Source organism: Protopterus annectens, chromosome 3.part0 (genome assembly GCF_019279795.1).
Source record: "Protopterus annectens isolate FY-2018-M chromosome 3.part0, PAN1.0, whole genome shotgun sequence".
Taxonomy (NCBI): domain Eukaryota; kingdom Metazoa; phylum Chordata; order Ceratodontiformes; family Protopteridae; genus Protopterus; species Protopterus annectens.
The window spans coordinates 1,521,682,176-1,521,702,186 of record NC_056731.1 but is presented as its reverse complement, the minus strand read 5'-3'; the positions used below and the strand labels follow the sequence as shown (position 1 = coordinate 1,521,702,186).

The 20,011-nt window shown below is 43.0% G+C and overlaps 1 protein-coding gene across 1 annotated transcript in view; it reads right to left on the bottom strand.

Annotated features, from left to right (window-relative positions):
* Window positions 1–20,011, bottom strand: part of SMCHD1 (structural maintenance of chromosomes flexible hinge domain containing 1) — a 3,546,415-nt gene that overhangs the window by 2,970,368 nt on the left and 556,036 nt on the right. Inside the window, exon 8 of the mRNA XM_044065561.1 lies at window positions 5,427–5,593. Coding sequence (XP_043921496.1) covers window positions 5,427–5,593 — 167 coding nt within the window. The remainder of the gene's footprint in view (window positions 1–5,426; window positions 5,594–20,011) is intronic.

The window sequence follows — 20,011 nt, the reverse complement described above, 5'->3', positions numbered from 1 at the left end:
AACACAACGAGCCAGGGCCCAAAGCCTCGGACGTGCTGGGATCTGTTCCCCTGGCAGCTTACAAAGGCGTACCTGCTGAAGAAGCAGATCTGACCTCTGACCGTACCACCGGGTTTTTACTGACCTCAAGGGGTACATCTGAGGTAGAAGGCGCAGCAGAACAGGATTCAGGTTTCAGCTTACCCACTTTCCTCTTCAAACTTGGCTCAGCTGAAGGACCCCTGGCACCCTCTACAACATCTTTAGCCAGATGTCTGAGCCTCTGATTGTCCAGATGCAGATTCAGAGATGAAAGACAACTACACAAGGTTTTAGGCACAAAGGCCTGACAGACAGAACAGGATAAGTAGTCGTGACTAGGCCCTACACAGAAAAGAAAGAGCCTGTGGCTATCTTTATGAGGAATATGCCTTCCACACCTACACTTGCCCTTACTGGATGACAGTAACAAAAAATAAAATCTCCAAGGCATTTATCTGAAGCTGGTAGCGACACACCAATGAAATCCAACTGCAGACTAAACATAGGAAACAACCTTCTGAATGGCGGCAGAAAATTTCTGAGGATGCTAAGTGCAGAAGCCCTTTTATGGCTGATGCTGTCAAAGCAGACCATGCATCATCCCACATACTGGCAGTAGCTTGAAGCTTTTGTATACTGGCTGGATGTTAGGTAGTTGGGTGGAATACAACCCATATGTAAAGAACACTGCAACATTGAATAAAAGAACATATGAAGATATTTGAGCAGAATAATCAAACTCTTCCACCTCACCTAGCAGGGAATTCTCTATCTTAACAAGTGATTGATCCCTTTTCTTTTCGGAGCAAGGAACTTCAAACAATAAAGGTTCAGCATCTGCCTAAAGAGTCGGCAAGGCCTTCATGATACTTTGGACCACACAGAACCTTGGAAAAGTACACTTTTTAAGAACTTACCATAACAGTAGATATCCTAATGATCACTGTTGTGGTATTCTTATCATATGGGTTTACATCCAAGGATGTCTGGCCGAGGTACTAAAACTTGACCTTCTCAAGCACGTACGTTCAGTGTGTAACCTCAGTTCGCATGCATTGGGGTTTTTAGGCAGATGTACACGAGTACCTCAGACCATCTGCAAGCAAGCAGCCTGATGACTACTGAGAAATGAAATTGGTCAGCTAGGAGGGGTATAGCCCAAGAGGTACGTAAATTCCCCTAAAAGTAGTCCATAAGGGATAGTTTACAACAGATGGAAAGAGAAATACTGGAGCAGGAGGAGGCAGGGAAGAAATACTGTAACAGTGATCAGTAGGGCATCCACTGTTATGGTAAGTTCTTACACAACTGTACTATATCCCGACTAAAATCACTGTTGCAGTATTCTTAACATATGGATGATGGTCAGGGCTGACTGAGGTAGAGAAGAGGGAAGCTGACTAAAGGGAGGATGAGTTGCCCAGGAGACCAGACCTAGCAAAGGCAGCCCTGGATGTCAAAAAGGCATCAATAATGCAATGCTTGGTGAACCTGTGCACAGAAAAGCAAGGGGCCACTTCCAAGATACAACTGGCACCTATATCCTTGCGGAATGACCCAGAAAAGGCCACTGGTGGAGTGGAATGTGCTTTTGGGCAGGAAGGCAATATTTTCCCATATTGAGTGCAACAGAAACAGATAGCCTTTGATATCCAAAGATGCAATAGTTTATTTAGAAACTGGTTGGCCCAGTTTAGAATCCATGATTGAAAAAAAAAAAAAGTTGGTCATTTTTTCTTAGCTGCCTGTGAACATTTAAAGAGCAGATAATTCTTTATCCCTTATTCTGGGGATTTTGAAAAAAGATAGGTGGATAGGCTGGTTAAGGGACATCTCATTCACTACCTTTATCCGTGAATGACGGATTGGCCCTGCGAGTCACCCTGTCCCTGTGGAAAATGAGAGAGAGTGGAATAACCATAACAGCCTGAAGTTCAGACATAAGTGGTGTTTTTAACTAGATTGTTTAATGAAATCTTGGAAAGTGAGAGGATGCCTGAGGAATGGAGAAAAAGTGTTTTGGTACCGATTTTTAAGAATAAGGGTGATGTGCAGAGCTGTAGTAACTACAGAAGGATTAAACTGATCAGTCACAGCATGAAGTTATGGGAAAGAGTAGTGGAAGCTAGGTTAAGAAGCAAGGTGATGATTAGTGATCAGCAGTATGTTGTCATGCCAGGAAAAAGCACTACAGATGCTTTGTTTGCTCTGAGAGTGTTAATGGAGAAGTACAGAGAAGGTCAGAAGGAGTTGCATTATGTCTTTGTGGATTTAGAGAATGCATATGACAGTGTGCCTAGAGAGGAGTTGTGGTATTGTATGAGGACGTCGGGAGTGTCAGAGAAGTATGTAAGAGTGGTACAGGATATGTACGAGGGTAGTGTGACAGCAGTGAGGTCTGCGGTGGGAGTGACAGATGCGTTTAATTTGGAGGTGGGATTACATCAAGGATCAGCTCTGAGCCCTTTCTTATTTGCAATGGTGATGGACAGGTTAACAGACGAGATCAGACAGGAGTCCCCGTGGACTATGATGTTTGCAGATGACATTGTGATCTGTGGTGAGAGTAGGGAACAGGTGGAGGAGGCCCTGGAGAGTTGGAGATAAGAGGAATGAAGGTCTGCAGGACTAAGACAGAATATATGTGTGTGAATGAGAGGGAGGATAGAGGAATGGTGAGGATGCAGGGAGTAGAGGTGGGGAAGGTGGATGAATTTAAATACTTGGGATCAACAGTTCAGAGTAATGGTGAGTGTGGAAGAGAGGTGAATAAGAGAGTACAGGCAGGATGCAGCGGGTGGAGAAGAGTGTCAGGAGTGATTTGCGACAGGCGAGTACCTGTAAGAGTGAAAGGGAAGGTCTACAAGAGTGTAATGAGACCAGCTATGTTATATGGGTTGGAGACAGTGGCATTGACAAAAAGGCAGGAGTCAGAGCTTGATGTGGCAGAGTTGAAGATGTTAAGATTTACACTGGGTGTGTCGAGAATGGACAGGATTAGGAATAAGTATATTAGAGGGTCAGCCCAGGTTGGAAGGTTTGGAGACAAAGCCAGAGAGGCAAGATTACGTTGGTTTGGACATGTGCTGAGAAGGGATGCGAAGTATATTGGGAAAAAGATGCTAAGGATGAAGCTGCCAGGTAAAAGGAAAAGAGGAAGGCCTAAGATAAGGTTTATGGATGTGGTGAGAGAGGACATGCAGGTGGTTGGTGTGACAGAGCAAGATGCAGAGGACAGGAAGAAATGGAAACAGTTGATCTGTTGTGGTGACCCCTAATAGGAGCAGCCGAAAGAAGAAGCCTGACGTTCAGACACACTGTGGGCAGAGTTAAGAGACATCTGAAAGATAGTCTTCCAGGTGCAGAACTGTAAAGTGTACGAAGCTGCGGACTCAAAAAGGGGAAAATAAGGATCTTACTAGCAGGCAAATGAGAAGCTATCTGATGGACCATGGGTTCTGCAACCTCAGTGGATGTGTCTGACTCAAAGATACAAAGTTGTGCGTCATTGTGGGGTCTCGAGTTTCTTCTTTGGTGGAAGGGTGACATCAGATGCTCTTGTGCAAGCCAGGCATTTTAGATACTGAATTTCGAGGAATGTGTTAAGGGAGGAAAGTCGCGACCTAAGGGTTTTCGGAAAAAGTGACTGGCAGATTGAGCAGGTTTTGTAGTCATGTTTCAGGTTTAAACAAAAAAGGCACTTACTGTGCAAGTCTTTGTATGGGATCTGCCTACCGCACTTGCACTTATCCCTCCTAACTGACAAAAAAAAAAGTGATCTACACAAATTAAAAAAAAAAAAAAAAAAAAGGAAGGTACCCCAATGGGGCACTCATCTGACCAATGACCCAATGAGGATCAATCTTATGGAGGCTCAACCTGCAATCAGGTTGGGAGCAAGACAGCCTGGGTACCTGTGCGCACATGAGCCTATATACCCCAATACATTCGAGTTGAGGTCACACATCAGATGTACTCAGACATACTCCACTGGGAAGGCAAAGCTTTGGTACCAGTACTGGAAGCTTGTGGATGAAAATCCATATGTTAAGAATATGGCAACAGTGACTTCAGTCAGAACATCACAGGAACATGCAGAGGGGACCTTGCAAACTGAAGGACAGTCTGGTGGCAGGAGACCTTCACATATGCTTCATTTTCTGGACCTTCTCCAAATGGGCTATCTGCTTTGGGATTCCTGGAGATCTCGCTTCTCCAGTCTGAAACAACTGAGTTTTCTGGATTGGATGTCCAAGATCAGCTCACCTCAGCACTGGTCCAGATAGCATGCCAGGTTCCGTGAGCACAACAGCCTCCAAAGGCGCATTTCCAGCAACATGACAAAAAGCAAGCATTCCATTTGGCGGACGTAAAAGTGCCTCTTTGAAACCGGCACCTTTGGTCCAACCAGGGGAGATGGACACCACAGTGACATCTGCCACATCCCTACTCACCTTCTCCATTCTACTACTATTGCCGCTGGAGGTTGGATGAAGACATCATGGCAGAAGTCATACTGGAACATGCTAAGGCCTCGAGCCTCTTCTTTTCAAGATAGCCAAACTGGGCGTACAATCCACTCCTAAGGATTTTAGCAGTGAATCTGTGACTAACATCACAGTTCTGAATGTTGTTGGCTTGAGCTCAAGCTGAAAACAGGCTGTCATGATCTTTATGTGGATCTGTTTAACACACATGTATATCTGCCTCTTCTGTGTCCAGACAAAAGGCTATCTACAAAAGCGAACAATAAAAATAAGTAAAAAAATAAGCTAAAGAAAAAGAAAAGGTTTCCCAATGAGGTACTTACTATTCTCCTAAGCTCTGAAAATGGCTGATCACAAGGTTATGTGGACATACACCACCTGGGGGAGGGGCACTATCTATTCAAGATACAGAACAAGACAAGGCATCTGCATAAATTGTGGCAAGAAAGTACAGAGACTAAAGAGGCAGCTGACCACTTTATACAGAAAATATGACCATACCAGTAGGTGGGCATATTCTATACCATGAGAGAAAGATCTTGAGCTCTGGAAATCAGGCTAAACATTCATGGACACCTAGTGGTGAAGTCCCAGCAGTAAGGACAGCAGCAGCCATCAAAAGAAGAACATTGTCATATTTCAAATAGCAGTGCAATTACTGGCTGTGCACATTACAGAAGTTCCTGAAAACCATGAACCTACAGGCCATATCCATCCACAGTAAACAACTGAGAGGAGTAGATCTTGCCTGGCATGGTTAGGGAATAATCATTAGCAACAGTTCTGGGAAATCTTAACATAAATTTTTGAATACTCTTCAATGGCAGTGCTATCCGGTGCAAATTGTTGACTCAGAAACTTCAGTGAAGAGATTACACAAAGGCAATATACAAGATGTGTCCAGAATTACACACTTACGCCAGCTGCCTAGTCCACAGTTGGAAATAATTTTTCAGGTATTGGATATGTTCAGGCTGCACAACCGTTACAATAACTGTAGTAAAACTCTCCTTGTCATACTCTTCCATAATCAGATTATGCAAAAATCGTTCATCCTCATTTGCAATGTGAGATGAATCTCCAGGCTGGGGGGTAGGATAAGAAAATAAAAGAAATGTTACACATACTTAAGAAGAATCAACAGCCTTATTGCATCTATTCAAATGTTCACTTGAAAAGAACATAAACAGACATGGAGGCAAGCATTACAAAAGAAAACAACTTTGAGAAGACATATGCAAGTGGGTGTAACAACTGGACATATTCCCATGGTACCTTCGTATACATTTTTTAAAGTTGAACTTCCCCAGTTGGTGTCTGCTTGTACCCTCTGGCAAAAACAGGATTCTTGTGCCAAAGTTAAGAAAAACACATATCCCAAAGATGCCAAAATCAACTTTTATCTGAATATGGGGTTTGCAAGAATAGAACACAAAATTATACAGTAATAAAACTGAAGCTTATTGTACAGGATGCCCTGTTGCTGCAATTTAGTCATAAAGCATCTCATCCTTAGAAGACAAGGATTAGGAACAACACAAGGCAGACGGCCTGTCTACAAAGCAAGTGTCATGGTGAGTACTTGTATATCTTTCATTAAAAAGGTGTCCATACTTGGGAAATTTGTGTAGAATCTCAAAGGTGTAAGGTAAGAAAAGACCACAAAAGCAGGATAATGACTGCACAGCACAATACCCTGTACAGAAGTCTTAAATCATTTTTCTCTCTCAAGAGGAGGTTCAGACTGCAGCACTTCATAATACCATGCACCAAAACACAGGAAGTCGAAGCACATGTTGCAAATATGTTCCTGAAATATGCACTAAAGTCCTCTTCAGCGGATTGTCTAACAGCCTATAAATCTTCCACTGACAGATGACTGTTGAATGTATACTCATTTAGAAAGATCTGTCTGGTGACTGCAAAGCCATGCTTTCTAACTGCAAAGGAAACAGCCAGCCCATTGTCCCCAGCACGCAAAAACTACAGAGAGAATTAATAATTAGTATGTGAATATGGGAAATAATCTCTACTGCCCCCCCCCCCCCCCCCGCAGAAAATAAAGACATGAATGGACGAACTGAGTGAATAACAACTCGAAAATCGACTCCTTGACTATTTCCCTGAATGTACCTGCAAACTGAAGGAGTTGCTGCAGCCATTCAGATGGCTGGAAAATACCACCTACACATTTTGTCACCAATGAACTAATCCTCTCAAAAAAAAAAAACACAATTAGGAGATAAGTGAAGATTCTGGAGAAAGATGTTCTAGATGAAAGATGTTGCAAGTCTCCTTATGTGTAACAGCTAGAAGTCTACCAGGCTGAAGGGATGGCGACCATAAACACAATATTTGAGGATAAAAACTTCTTGTTAGCTGAACTAGCTGGTGTAAACAGTAGAAAAGAGGGCATGACAATCATGAAGTGTAGGTTCAAAGGTTGAGGTGTTTTTTTTTTTTCACCAAAGGCTAAAGATGAGAAAGCTTTTGATTCAATCCCCCACTCAGGCATAGTAGAGAAGCTAAATAAACCATGAATAAACCTCTAGGTCACCCGATGGATTGCCAACAAGCTTACAGATACTATGCAGGATATCAAAAGAAGGGAAGTTACCTCCACAATGATACCATTCACCAGTGGAGTCCCCCAGAGTTCAATGCTAAGACTTCTTTAGGGCATCTATTTTTCTGAAGTAAAAGCAATACCAAAGAGCTCTGGCTGGCTAAATTTGCAAATGACTGCAAGCTAGGAATAGTCACTGCATCCTCAAGTGACTTAGCCATCCTGCAGAAAGGTTTGTCCCAAATAAATAATCAGTGCCAAAATCATGGACTGAAACTAAATGTCAAAAATGCATTATCTTCTTTGGGAAGTCATCTACCCAAGGGAACTACTACACTGACAACATGCCCGTAAGTGTTGACCCAGTTGCTCGGGATTTTGACCAACAAATCTGTCCACGGATGTAAAAAAAAGTAGTTCTGTATTGCACAGCTTATAAACAAAGGGACTGTGTACAGATCTAGAGATGTCATTGTCCGCCTTTACTCAGTCATTAGGCTAATCACAGTGTATGAAGCCCCCTTTGACATGTACCTGTCCAGACACATGCAACAACTGGAACACCCAGCAAAATACCTTAGTAAAGGATACAAGACCTAAACAGCAAGTCCTACATGTCACAATACTCAGTAACCTGCAGACTGCTAAGAAGTTAACTGTGTCTGGCATACAAGGCATCCTCTGACCCAATACTGATGGATTTAATGCATGTCAGCAAGTCAAATGGCACCAGAAAGTAGAGCAGCGGTGTCAGTCTTACTTACCTGTAACACTAGATGTTTGAATTTCACATTGCCTCACTGATGTATGGGTTCTGTGTTTGCACACACCCAAAATGGCAGTTTCTCAGAGCTCAGAATCCCCTCCTCTAACTTTCTGTAATACAGGAATGGATAAGTCCCACCCATCAAGGGCAGCCTAATCCCTATCACAAAGTCAGTTATTCAGGCTTTTAATGCCAAAAAGGACCAAAAACAAAAATTGCCTGAACCAACCAATTTGCAGTCGCAAAACACCAACATAATTAACCAAAGCGAAACAACACAAGGATGGACACCATCAAACTAAGTACAAAATAAGGGGACGTTTGATGGATGCTGCCACTGAGGCAATATAAAATGGAACCATCTACTGTTACAGGTAAGTAGGACTTGTACAACTGTACTTATGCAACTGCACTATGTTCATCATTCATAATGCCTCAGTGGCATATGGGTAAATTCCCAAACTTACCCTACCTGGGAGCAGAAAGGACAAGGATCCTGCAGAATGGTCTGCACAAAGCCTGCTCTGAAACTTGAAAAAGAATCCAGTCTCCAGTGCTTTGGAAAGGTATGAACAGAGGATCAGGATGCTACTTCTTGAGTTGACTCCTTTCCAATATGCCAACAAACAGGATAAGGCTCTGGTGGAAAGTGCTTAACCTTGCCTGGAATAAATTTACCATGGTGGGATTAAAAAAATACATATATGTATAGCAGCGGACAACCAATGAGCAATCTTTTGCCTAGAGACAGGCTGACCCTACTTAGCTCCAAAATAGGAAATAAACAGCTGTTAAGCTTTCCACAAGGGTTTAGTTCTGTCTGCGCAGTATCTGAGCTGTCTGTCCATAAAAGCAAGGTAGAACCTTCTCTCCCTTGTTGTTAGCTTTTGGAGAAAAAGAAGAGAGAGAGAGAGACTGATTTCTTGATTCACTGGAAATTCAAAAACTTCTGGCATGAAAGAAAGATTAGTGTGTAAAACAACTCTATCCTTGCGGAAAATTGGATAAGGTTGGCCCACCAAGAGAGCTTGCAGCTCAGAGACTCACCTTGCAGATGTCAGAGCAATAAGCTAAACAGTTTTCCAAGTGATGGGCTTTAAATCAGCCTGAATGACAGGTTCAAGAGAAGATGAGGTCAATTTTTCAGAAACAAAGTTGAGATCCCAAGGAGGAGAAATTTGCTTTCAATGAGGTCTCAAGGGCAATACTCCTTTCATAAACTGTTTTGATCACAAAAAAAGGCAAAAGAGGAGGATCCAGAGGCAGACACACTGGCATACTGATAGATACACAAGATAAGCCATCATAGAGTAGCATACAAACATTTCAAAACCAGAGGGGTAGACACCATACTGGGCCCTCTGATGTCAGTTAGGCACCACCTAGGGAACCTCTTCTACTTGTAAATGCAAGATTTTCTAGTTGTAGGTTTTCTTGCCTCCATCATATCTGCTGCACACCATCATAGAACAAGTGCCTTCATACCTGTTGCACACCATTACAGAACAAGTGGCTAAAAGGTGTCAATATAGACTCATCCACGCTGTCAGCAACAAATGCTCTAAACTGGGGTGCACCAGCCACTGTTTAAGCAGACCCAGAGCTTCTAAAAGCATAAGTGATGAAGAACTTGTGCCTGAATCACTGCTAACATTTTTTTGACATTAGTGTGCTTTGCAGTGTCTAAAGGACCTAATTTGCCTTGTACTAGAATTCCCTTGGGCACTGTTTCTTATGCTAAATTTGACGAGTCCAACTGGACTGACTGACCTGGGGTCTGAAGGGAGAAGGCTAGGTCTGGATTAAGAGATGTCTAATCCCTCCACCACTGAAACGTGTCTCTCACAAAATCCAACACTAGTACCTGGAGCTCCAAGGGATGCAGATGCTAGGCCCAACAATTTTTTTTTAAGTATCACTGAATCTTTCTCAAATGGAGTCTAGCCCATGATGTCATGAGGATCACTGACGCTATGAGGCCTAGAATTTTGAGAAATGTTCCTGCGGGAGCAGCTTCCTGACTCTCTGAAAAAGTTCTGAGCATTCAGGACTTTGTCCACTGGGGCAAAAAAACACATACTTTTTTTTTCTGTGTCTATCATACATCCCAGGAATATGTCTTTATGAGGGTGTGAAACAAGATGTTTTTAAGTTCAACCTGAAGTTGGGAGAAAGTGGCATGTGATAATAAGCATCCTGAAGATATAAAGTCACCAAGAAACACTGGTCTAGAAGGCCAAGAACATCTGCAGGGTAAGCAGTTTGAATATGGGCACTTTTTAGAAAAGTATTTGGGTATCACAAATCTAACACTCGTCTCCACTATAGCTCCTTTTTGGCTAACAAAAAGATTCTGGTGTCACATCCTTTTTGAGATGCAACAGCTGGTTCAATAACCCCTACCTGTAACTTGTAAAGGAGTACCAGAGAGAAATGATGCGTCTGGTCTGGTGGGAGCAGGGAGATTTCCCCTGAAAAGAGAAGGATTCTCTGTCCACTGTCAAGAGTATCCTCACTGAATTATTCCCAGCAACCACTTGCCTGAGACTATCTGTGGCCAGCCTGCTGGGTTGATCTAAAACCTGGTAGTAAGGGGAGGAGAGAGAGAGAGAGAAAGATGATGAAGGGAGAGGTCTGTTCTGTGTTTTAGCACAGTCACATTTTAGAAGGGGAATGATCTTTTTTTGGGAAAGGAAAAGAAAGTTATGTACTCAGCATAATGACAGATCCATGTTCTCTCTTTCTGTCTGGTTCAACCTGTGGGTTATCCTACTATTAAGGTACAATTGGCAGCTACTTCCAGTTTTCACACTAGCAGGGATAACATGCTGTTGGCTGCTCTCAAAAGTTCAAAGGCCTTTCTCAAGGGAACCTTCTCGTTGCATACTCCAGGCCAGGATCCTGTTCCACTTGTCTTTTATGCTTCAAGTGCTTGCTGCACCTCCATTTGAGCCGTCTGCCATGGATGACTGGAAGATGTTGTCTTGGAAAACTTTATTCTTGGTGGCTGTTACTTCAGCCAAGAACGTGTCAAAACTGCAGGCCCTATCCTTGGTACCCCTTTATCTGGTCTTTCATAAAAACAGGGTGTCTCTCTGTATGGATCTTGCTTTTCTCCCAAAGGTGGTTACAGAAAATAATTTGCAACAGACCATTCACTTGCCAGTGTTCTTTTCTGAATTTTCCAATACAGGGAAATATTTGGTGCACTTTCTTGATGTCCATAGACAATCGAGGTTCTATACGGACAGAAAAACAGTCTTTTAGAAAGTCTAGTTAATTATTTGTTTTCTTTTTGAAGGCCTGGTTGGGTGCACCATTGTCTAAGGTTACTCTCTCCAAGTGACTGTCTGACTGTACTTCATGTGGGTATAATAAAACCAGAAAAATAGGTGTGGACCTCTTGGGTTTTCGATCTTGAGTGATGCCTGCCCGGAGGGAAGGAATAACCAATTTTACAAAGCTTTTCACTCTTGATCCTAAACGGTGAACAGATTTCTACGTGTAGTCGGTGGTGGAGCTAGCTCTAAAAAGAGCTATTTTAGCCCTGTGGGCAGCTGGAGCTCTATATAGAGCTGTTACAGATCTCTATGAGCTCTGAGAAGAGCTGTTTTGTGTTTAGAATGCCCTTTCGGGCAGATGCGGTAGTTCTAAAAAGAACTGCTTTGTTTGGTTCACCGAAGCTGTGTCTGTGCCTCCGGCTGGTCTTACCAAAGCTGATACAGATTTCTGTAAGCTCTGAGAAGGGCCGATTTGTGTTTTGAATGCCCGTTCAGGTGTTGGTGGTAGCTCTAATAAGAACTTTTTTATTTAATTCTTCAATGTATCTCTGGTTGCTCTTACCAGAGCTTTTGCAGATCTCTGTGAGCTCTGAGAAGAGCTGTTTGGTGTACTGTGAGCTCTGAGAAGAGCTGTTTGGTGTAAGGTGCAGATCCACGTGAGCTCTGAAAAGAGCTGTTTTGTGTATGGACACAATGGGCTCTGTGAAGAGCTGCTGTTGTGTCCTTCAGTGTTCCGCGGTGGTGTCTATCTCCGTTGTCCTTCTTCTTGAACAGATCTTCGGTTCTTTTGCTATGTGTGAGTCCTAAAAAAGACTATTTGTGCGCTCCCCAAGCACTGGTCAGAATGACCTGAGAGCTGTTGCTGTGCTGCTTTTATGCTCCTGTGGAGGGGGCGTGGTTGAGAGATGTCCAATGAGAAGTGACTAGTTGGGGGTGTGGCCTTAGTAGGCCTACAAGGTGAAGACAGACCTGGTTGGAAGCATCTCATTCCTCTTATTTAGTTCCTTTTTATTAACCAGCTACTTGTTCATATGTGCCATTCCTAACCTCTAGCAATGCATTGGAGCCTTTTGCTTTGTCACGATTATACCTATGTTTGAAAAAAACTGTACTAAAAGTTAAATTTAAATGTAAATGTAACCAAAAAATAAAAAATAAAAATAAACAATTAAAATTAAATTTAAAATTAAAATTGAACTGTAAAACTCTGGGGTTACTGACTACAGTTCTAAATTTAGACTTGCCACTACCATCTGTAAAACAATGGAAGCAAGCTTGGTTCTGAGAAAGGTATCTGGGTATAGTATGACAGGAAAGACCTTCCATCGCAAATCAAAAGGTCATTCTACTAGAGGTATGGCTACCTGTACAGCTTTTCACTCCAGAGCTGCCCTGGACAATGCTTGTGCCACTGCTACTTGGACGAGACCTGAAATGTTTGTGTCACACCACAAACTGGAAATTCAGTCAAGGTCTAGGGCCTCTTAGTTCCACCGTATTGCACAATATCTTTTTGTAAGACCTCCCTAGGTTTTATGTGGCTGGGGACTCTGACCCACAGGTTGAATCCAAATGGAAAAGACATAAGATTCCAAAGTTATATATTAACCATAACAATAGATCCATGTTGTCACTTTCCATCTGCTTCAACCTTTCCTCTCTCCTGCCCTGTCTTTGTGGCAAGTCTCTCGAGCATGGGACGACCAAGTTGAGGAGGTTTGCTTTCTCTTTTATTGGGGTTCTTAATGATTTCTGTTGGGATTAAGTCAGGGAAGCTTTTGCACAGGGGGCAAACTATCTGAGATAATCCTAGTGGAGTGAAGGATTATGGGTGGAGGAAGCAGAGTTCAGGGACTGTAGTCTTTAGGAGATGGCCAATCTTGGATCAGTGTCCGATCAGACAAATCACAGTTGGAATCCAGATGGAAAAACGTAGCGTTGGATCCCCTTTTCTTTTGTTTGGAAGCATCATCACCCTGCCATTTTCTTTTGATACTCTTGACACTTGTTAGGATTTTTGTTTGTTTCGCCCTTTTGAAGTTAGGCACCTTGTCAAGAAACAGCCTGGGATTAATAAAACATTCTAGATACACCATGCATCAATATACCTCCATCATCCCACTGTTTGAGAATCTGGGTAGCAGCAGGACTAAACACACATTCATAACTTAACGGAGCACTCAAAATATCATTTCTTTAAACCCTCAGAAAAATTCTGGTCATGTAACCAGGCATACCTTCTCAATTCCACAGAAGCAGGTGCATTTCCAGAAAGTGTTCACATTTTCCAAGACACTTCTGAAAGCATGTTTCAAAACTTGAGACACATTAAAAACCAACCTCATTCATATAACGCTTCTTTTCAGCAGGCAAAGATGTAGCAAATTCATCTAAACTCTAAAAGAAGATTACAAGACTGAGCCAAGTTTTACATTAGATTCTAGCCACTTGCCAATTCTGTCCAGTGGTAAAGGGGTAAAAAAAGCCAAGGCTCTCTTGTTAGAGTTGGCAGCTAGAGAAACTGCGACTGGGTCAGCTGAGAAATGAAGAAAAGAGAGCTGCAAGATCAGAGTTCACCTTGTTTTCCTCAGTCTTTTTTAGGAACTGGTTCATTAGCCAAAGAGGTTCTACGTGCAGTTTTACAGACACCTTCTATGCCTGCTAACAGAGGAGGAACAGCCAGAACATTTGGTATTTCATCCTAAATAAGATCATAAACTCTTTCATTCTCTGGAATAGCTCCAAATTCCAATCAATGATATCTCTAATCCTAGCTAGCATCTGTGGAAAGGTGAACACTTGCTTGGGTTTTTGAATCTGTTTACCTTACAAAGAATAAGACTGGACAGACTAATACTGCCACTACTGTCTGCATCAGAGTAACCATCAAAAACTGCAGCACTAGACTAATCTCTAGAGAAGGCAGCCCCCATAATCATTCTGAATGGGAGTATAGCTTCCAAGATTAGCACTCAGATATGAAAATTACATCAGTCCTATTCACGGTAATAACTTAATTGATTGTCATGTAAGTTTCTGCTTCTTCTTACTATGACCTACAACATGATAAAATATCTGGAGACAGAGTATTATGTCTGGCAAGGGGTCTCGTACCCTAGATCTCTCCTGCACCTGAATGGTTTAGTTCTTCCATACTTGAACATGGTACTGGAGCAGCCCCCAGAGAATGTGCCTGACCACTGTACCACACAGGGTTGTGCGCTCACACCAGAGGGTGAAGGGGAAAAAGTAAGTGGTCTGTGGGCTGGCTGAAGGCAACAGCAGACTCAAACCAGACTCTGAGGCATATTTTTGTTGAGTTCTTTCCTTTTCAAGGTTCACCCCTTCCAAAGAATCAGTTTAACTGGATTGAGAGTCAACTAGGAAATAATTTTCCTCCAAAGATTTCTCATCACACTCTGAAACAATAGAAATGTCTACAGTCAAACTAGCACTAGCTCCATGTATGGGAACACAGCCACCAGAATTAGCTGGCTGCAGGACACTCTTGGCCAAGAAAACTACATCAGCGTTATAAATAGTTGTAATCTGATTATCAGCTGTATGATGCAGCTTCTGTTTATTTCTCTTGTGAACTTCACTACTAGATAAAATATCTGTGTAGAGGGAAAGTATTACATCTGGCAAGAGATATCTTGCCTCAGACTACTTCTGCACCCAAAGAGTTTAGCTCTCCCATACCTGTGTCAGGTACCCCTTCCATAATGGTTGGCAAAGTTAGACTACAGGGAGATGGGGAAAAGGTAAGTTGCCTGCAAACTGGGCAGTGCTCCCAACAGAATCACTGACCACAGGCTAAGGCATATTTTTACTTTATTTCTTTATTTTTTCCACTTCAGGTACAACTGGGTTTGATTTTGGGGGGGGGGGGGGGGGGTACCAGAGTTAAGATCATCAAGTCAGGGGAGAGAAAACCCAGACAAAAAAATAAACTGACAATAATGGATAAACAACCACAATAATTATTTAAAGTTTCTGGTAATAAGTATTTCTCCACAAAACTAAACTCTGCCAAACTATGCTATTACCACAAAAACTGCTTAAAAATTGTTTAGAATTCTTTTACACCTAACAGAAGTTAAAGAATTCTAATACACAAAGTACAAACACCAAACAACTAGTGTGCCAAAACAAGAAGTTATGTACTCACCATAGCGTTCAATGTATGTAGTCCATCTCGCCTTACATTCTTACTCGTGGGTTTGGAGCCGAACCTCGGCTCCGACTCAGCCATACTCTAGCTCGAAGTCTTCAATTGGCTTGTTGCTAAGAGGTATCCGATCATGCAACAGGTCTATTCCCCAGATCTTGTTTGCTGCAAGCTCACACACGTACACACTGAGAACAACAACAATCCCAAAAGAAAGGACTACTGACACCTAGAGACAATACCTCCACGTCCTCCAGAAGGGGGAAGGAGGGAGGGTTAGTAAGAATGTAAGGCAAAAAAAAAATTCATAGCTTGTTTCCTGCCTTTCCTGTAACTTATCTAGTCCAGATACAGACTTGCTGTATCCAGGACTATTTGCAAGCTCCTGAGCCCCCCCCCCCCCAAGCCTTTCTGTGTTGGAGGGAAGCCTTCTAGCTTATCAGTGGGAGTAGTAAGCACTAGGTAGCCTATCTACCACAGGAAGAGGGGTTTCTGGCCCAGAAATTATAGTTTATTGGCCGTTTGGGAAGCTCTTCCATCTCTTTCAACCTTCTGATTCAAAAGCCTGTGTCATGCTTGTTTCCTGCCTTTCCTGTTACTAGTCTAGTCCAGGTACAGATTTGCTGTATCCAAGACTCTTTTGTAAGCTTCTGAGCCCCACCAAGCCTTTCTGTGTTGGAGGGAAGCCTTCTAGTTTATCAGTGGGAGTGGTAAGCATTAGTTAGCCTATCTACCACAAGAGGAGTGGTTCCTGGCCCAGAAATTGAAGCTACTGGCAGTTTGGGAAGTTTTTTCCCCATCTCTTTCAACTTTCTGGTTTAAAAGCCATACTTGTGCTTGTTTCCCACGTTTCCTGTTACTAGCCTAGTCCAGATACAGAGTTGCTGTATCCAGGACTGTTGGTAAGCTTCTGAGCCCCGCAAGCCTTTCTGTGTTGGAGGAAGCCTTCTAGCTTATCAGTGGGAGTGGTAAGCACTAGATAGCCTATTCTACCACAAGAGGAGTGGTTCTGGCCCAGACATTGTAGCTTATTGGCCGTTTGGGCAGTTTTTTTCCATCTCTCTCAACTTTTTAGTTTTAAAGCCCGTGTTTGGGCTTGATCACCATCTTTCCCATAACTAGTCTAGTCCAGGTACAGATTTGCTGTATCCAGGACTGTTTGCAAGCTTTTGAGCTTTGTGTTGGAGTGCAACCTTCTAGCTTATCAGTGGGAGTGGTAAGTACTAGGTAGCCTGTCTACCACAAGAGGAGTGGCTCTTGGCCCAGGAATTGTAGTTTATTGATCATTCGGGAAGTTGTCCATCTCTTTCAACTTTCTGGTTTAAAAGACCACATCTGTGCTAGTTTCCCATCTTTCCTGTAACTAACCTACTGGAAAGCAATAGAAAGCCTTAAACTGATACAAGCCTTCTAGCTTAAAAGAGAGACTTTGGAGTGATTGAGTATCTGTTTTCTCTATTTTCCTGGTGTACTTAACTGTTTTCTGCATAAACGCTGATTTTCCAGCACTTATTGTGATTTAAAAGCTTGTTTTTTTCACATATTTTACTTATTTGACTGCCTGCACTTTTAAAAACTTGTTTTTTGTTTAAATAAATTGTTTAACTGTTGTGGGCTATACACTGAAGTGTGATAGCCTTTTCTGATCACTTGTAGTTGTTTAAAGCTGTTTTAAGTGTACTTTTTACTGTTTTTGCCTTATCTTCTCAAAAAAAATTTTTTTCTTGTTTTCCACCTTTCTAAGCTAGTATAGTCCAGTTTTCAGGCTAGTGCTGAATTCAGGGCTGTGTTACAAGTTTCTGAGTTGCCCATACCTTACTTGGATAGAGGGAAGTTTATCTGTTCACCTGTGAGAGAAGGGAACTTTGATCAGCCATCTGATCCTGGAGGAGAGGTTCTAGTCCAGAAGTTAGTAGTTTAAAAACTGCGTTTGCACGGTTTTGTGCACCAGGCAGCACCGGTTAGCTAGGGTTAAATTATTCCCGGCTCCACTAAGTCTCCTCTTCAGTTTTTCACTTGAAACTAGTCTAACTCTCAACCTAAGCACTTGCTCAGACTTAATAGCAAGCACTAATATACCCCGACACTTGACTGCCCAGCAGGGCAAGGCTCTTTACCAACCCCTCACCAACCAAGCGACTAAGCAGCTCACCCTACTATTCAGGCATGACCAAAGGGCAACTTCAGGTGTACTCTCCAGTCCAGCTGGTGAATCTGGGTATCCTGAGGCAATGTTACAACTGCCTCATATGCACAGACAGCCCTCTCCTCCTACCACAAAACACTAACATATGCAAGAGATGCAATTATACAGCCAAACTGGAAGCCAAGGTCTCTCCACCCAAGACTGGAACAGACAGTCATAAGGAGAAGGTTAACACTTGCACCACACCTCCAGCTTCACACAGACCTACTAAACCAACACTGGCAAAACATACACAAATACACAAAATCATACTCGGAGGCTCTAAATAAAAACCTGCAAAAGCATCAGAGAGCTCCAAAGCAGACACCCACAAAACCTGCACCTCCCATCACAAACCAGACAATACACAAAACACAAAATCAATGTGCCACACAATCACAGCCCTTAAGGCGAAATAACATACCTAACACACTAGAAATAGGTGACTCAATAGTCAGGCACACTGATGCACCACTCACTAGGCTGGGCAAGGAGAAGGTTACTGTTAGCGGTCTGTCGGAAGCCAGAATCCGCTACATAACACAAACACTCAGGTCACACCAGAACAAGTACAAATATGACACTGTCATTGTTCATGTTGGTGTGAATGACCTGAGACGTACCTCCCTGGACTACATGAAGAGAGACATGGAAGAGCTCTCTGATCATGAAACCCAAGCGGGTATGACCCTGACCCTGAGTAGCATCCTGCCCTCACCAAGAATGATACCTCAGTATAAAGAAAAAATTATCAATTTCAACAATTGGCTAAGCTTCTGGTGTCATTCAAAGGGGATCCAGTGTCTGTCAGCCTGGGATGACATGCTCGACAAGCCGCTTTGCTTCGCTAGAGATGGCTTGCACCTGTCACCCCTTGGCTTTCGAATACTGGCCAAGGCTCTTGCTGCCCCCATAGTGCCTTTTTTAGGCAAGGCTCAAAATTCAAACCCACCTCCATAAACAGCACAAGTAAAAACATGAGGGTTATGCTACTCAACGCCAGGAGTTTAAATCTCAAAATGCATGTGCTTGAAGCACTCCTAAGTATGGAGAACGTCGACATCTGTGCAGTAACTGAAACCTGGTTCAAGGCTCCAGAGAGCACTCCAGCACTACTGGGCTATAACTCATACCACACATTTTGTCCACAGAACACGGACCGAAACACAAAAGGAGGGGGGTGTATCCATATTCATCAAGGATACCCGCACCTCCACGTTAGTGGTGCAGCATGACATCTCTGAGATCATTCATGTGCAGCTAACATCAGGCAAATCTGCACTGCAAATTGTGGCCTGCTACAGATCACCCTCCATGACCCAGGACCACCACTCCGCCTTTCTGGAGACACTGGAAAACAAGGTCCTACTGAACACCCTGATATTGGGCGATTTCAATTACCCTACCATTAACTGGGAAAACTACTTGAGTACAAGCTCCCAGGCTCAGTGCTTCATGGAATTTATCAACTCAAATGCCCAGGATCAGCTGGTAAACTCCCCTACCAGAGGCCACAACATATTGGACCTGGTCATCACCAACATGGGCGATAGGTGTTCCGTACTGGAGGTCAACCAGTCACTGGTTAGATCAGACCACAAACTAATCACCCTGGATGCCCACACCCCGCCACCACCCCCAATCAAGAAAACCACAGTGAAAAACTTTTCTAAAGCAAACTTCACCTTACTTAGGGCAGATGTGGTATGTTTCACAGCCCCCACGCTAAAGGATAACACTGCCCAAGATGCAGAATCCTTTACAAATTGCACTCTATGAGCACCTACAAGGATGCATGGATCGTGCCATCCCTAGAAAAACCAAGACTCACTCCCATAAGAGAAGGAAACCAGTCTGGTGGACCCCTGCCATAACAGGTTATACAACAAAAGGAGGAAACTAGTTCAGAAAAAAAGCAAATCCCAAGAAGGAAAGACATCCCTGATCAGTATCAATACGAAACTAAGGTCCCTCATAAAAACATCCAAGGCTAACTTTGAAAGAAAAATAGCCAAGGATTCGAAAGATAACCACAAAGCCTTCTTTAGCTATGTCAAGAATCTAAGTGTCTACTCGCAGATATGCTCTGAGGTAGTGCAAAATAGCACAAAATATACTGAACCTACTGATATTGCCAACATCCTGGAAGATAGATTCAGTGCAAACTTCACCTCTCTCTCTCCTTCAAAAGGGCCCACAACAATACCGGAAAAGTGTAGTGCCCCGGAAATCATTGAAGCACAGGTGAAAACAGCCCTTTCAAAAGCCAAAAACAGAGCATCAATGGAGCCAGATGGTGTCCCAGGTTGCGTCTTGCATGAACTACAGAACAAACTAACCCCCCACCTAAACACGCTGTTCAACCTCAGCCTCTCCACAGGCTACATGCACACAGAATGGCGCACAGCAATGGTTATTCCACTCCACAAAGGAGGGGCCACAACTGATCCTGATAACTATCGCCCCATAGGTCTGACTAGACTGGTCTGCAAGGCCATGGAGCGCATCATCATGGAACTCATTAACAGAGACAT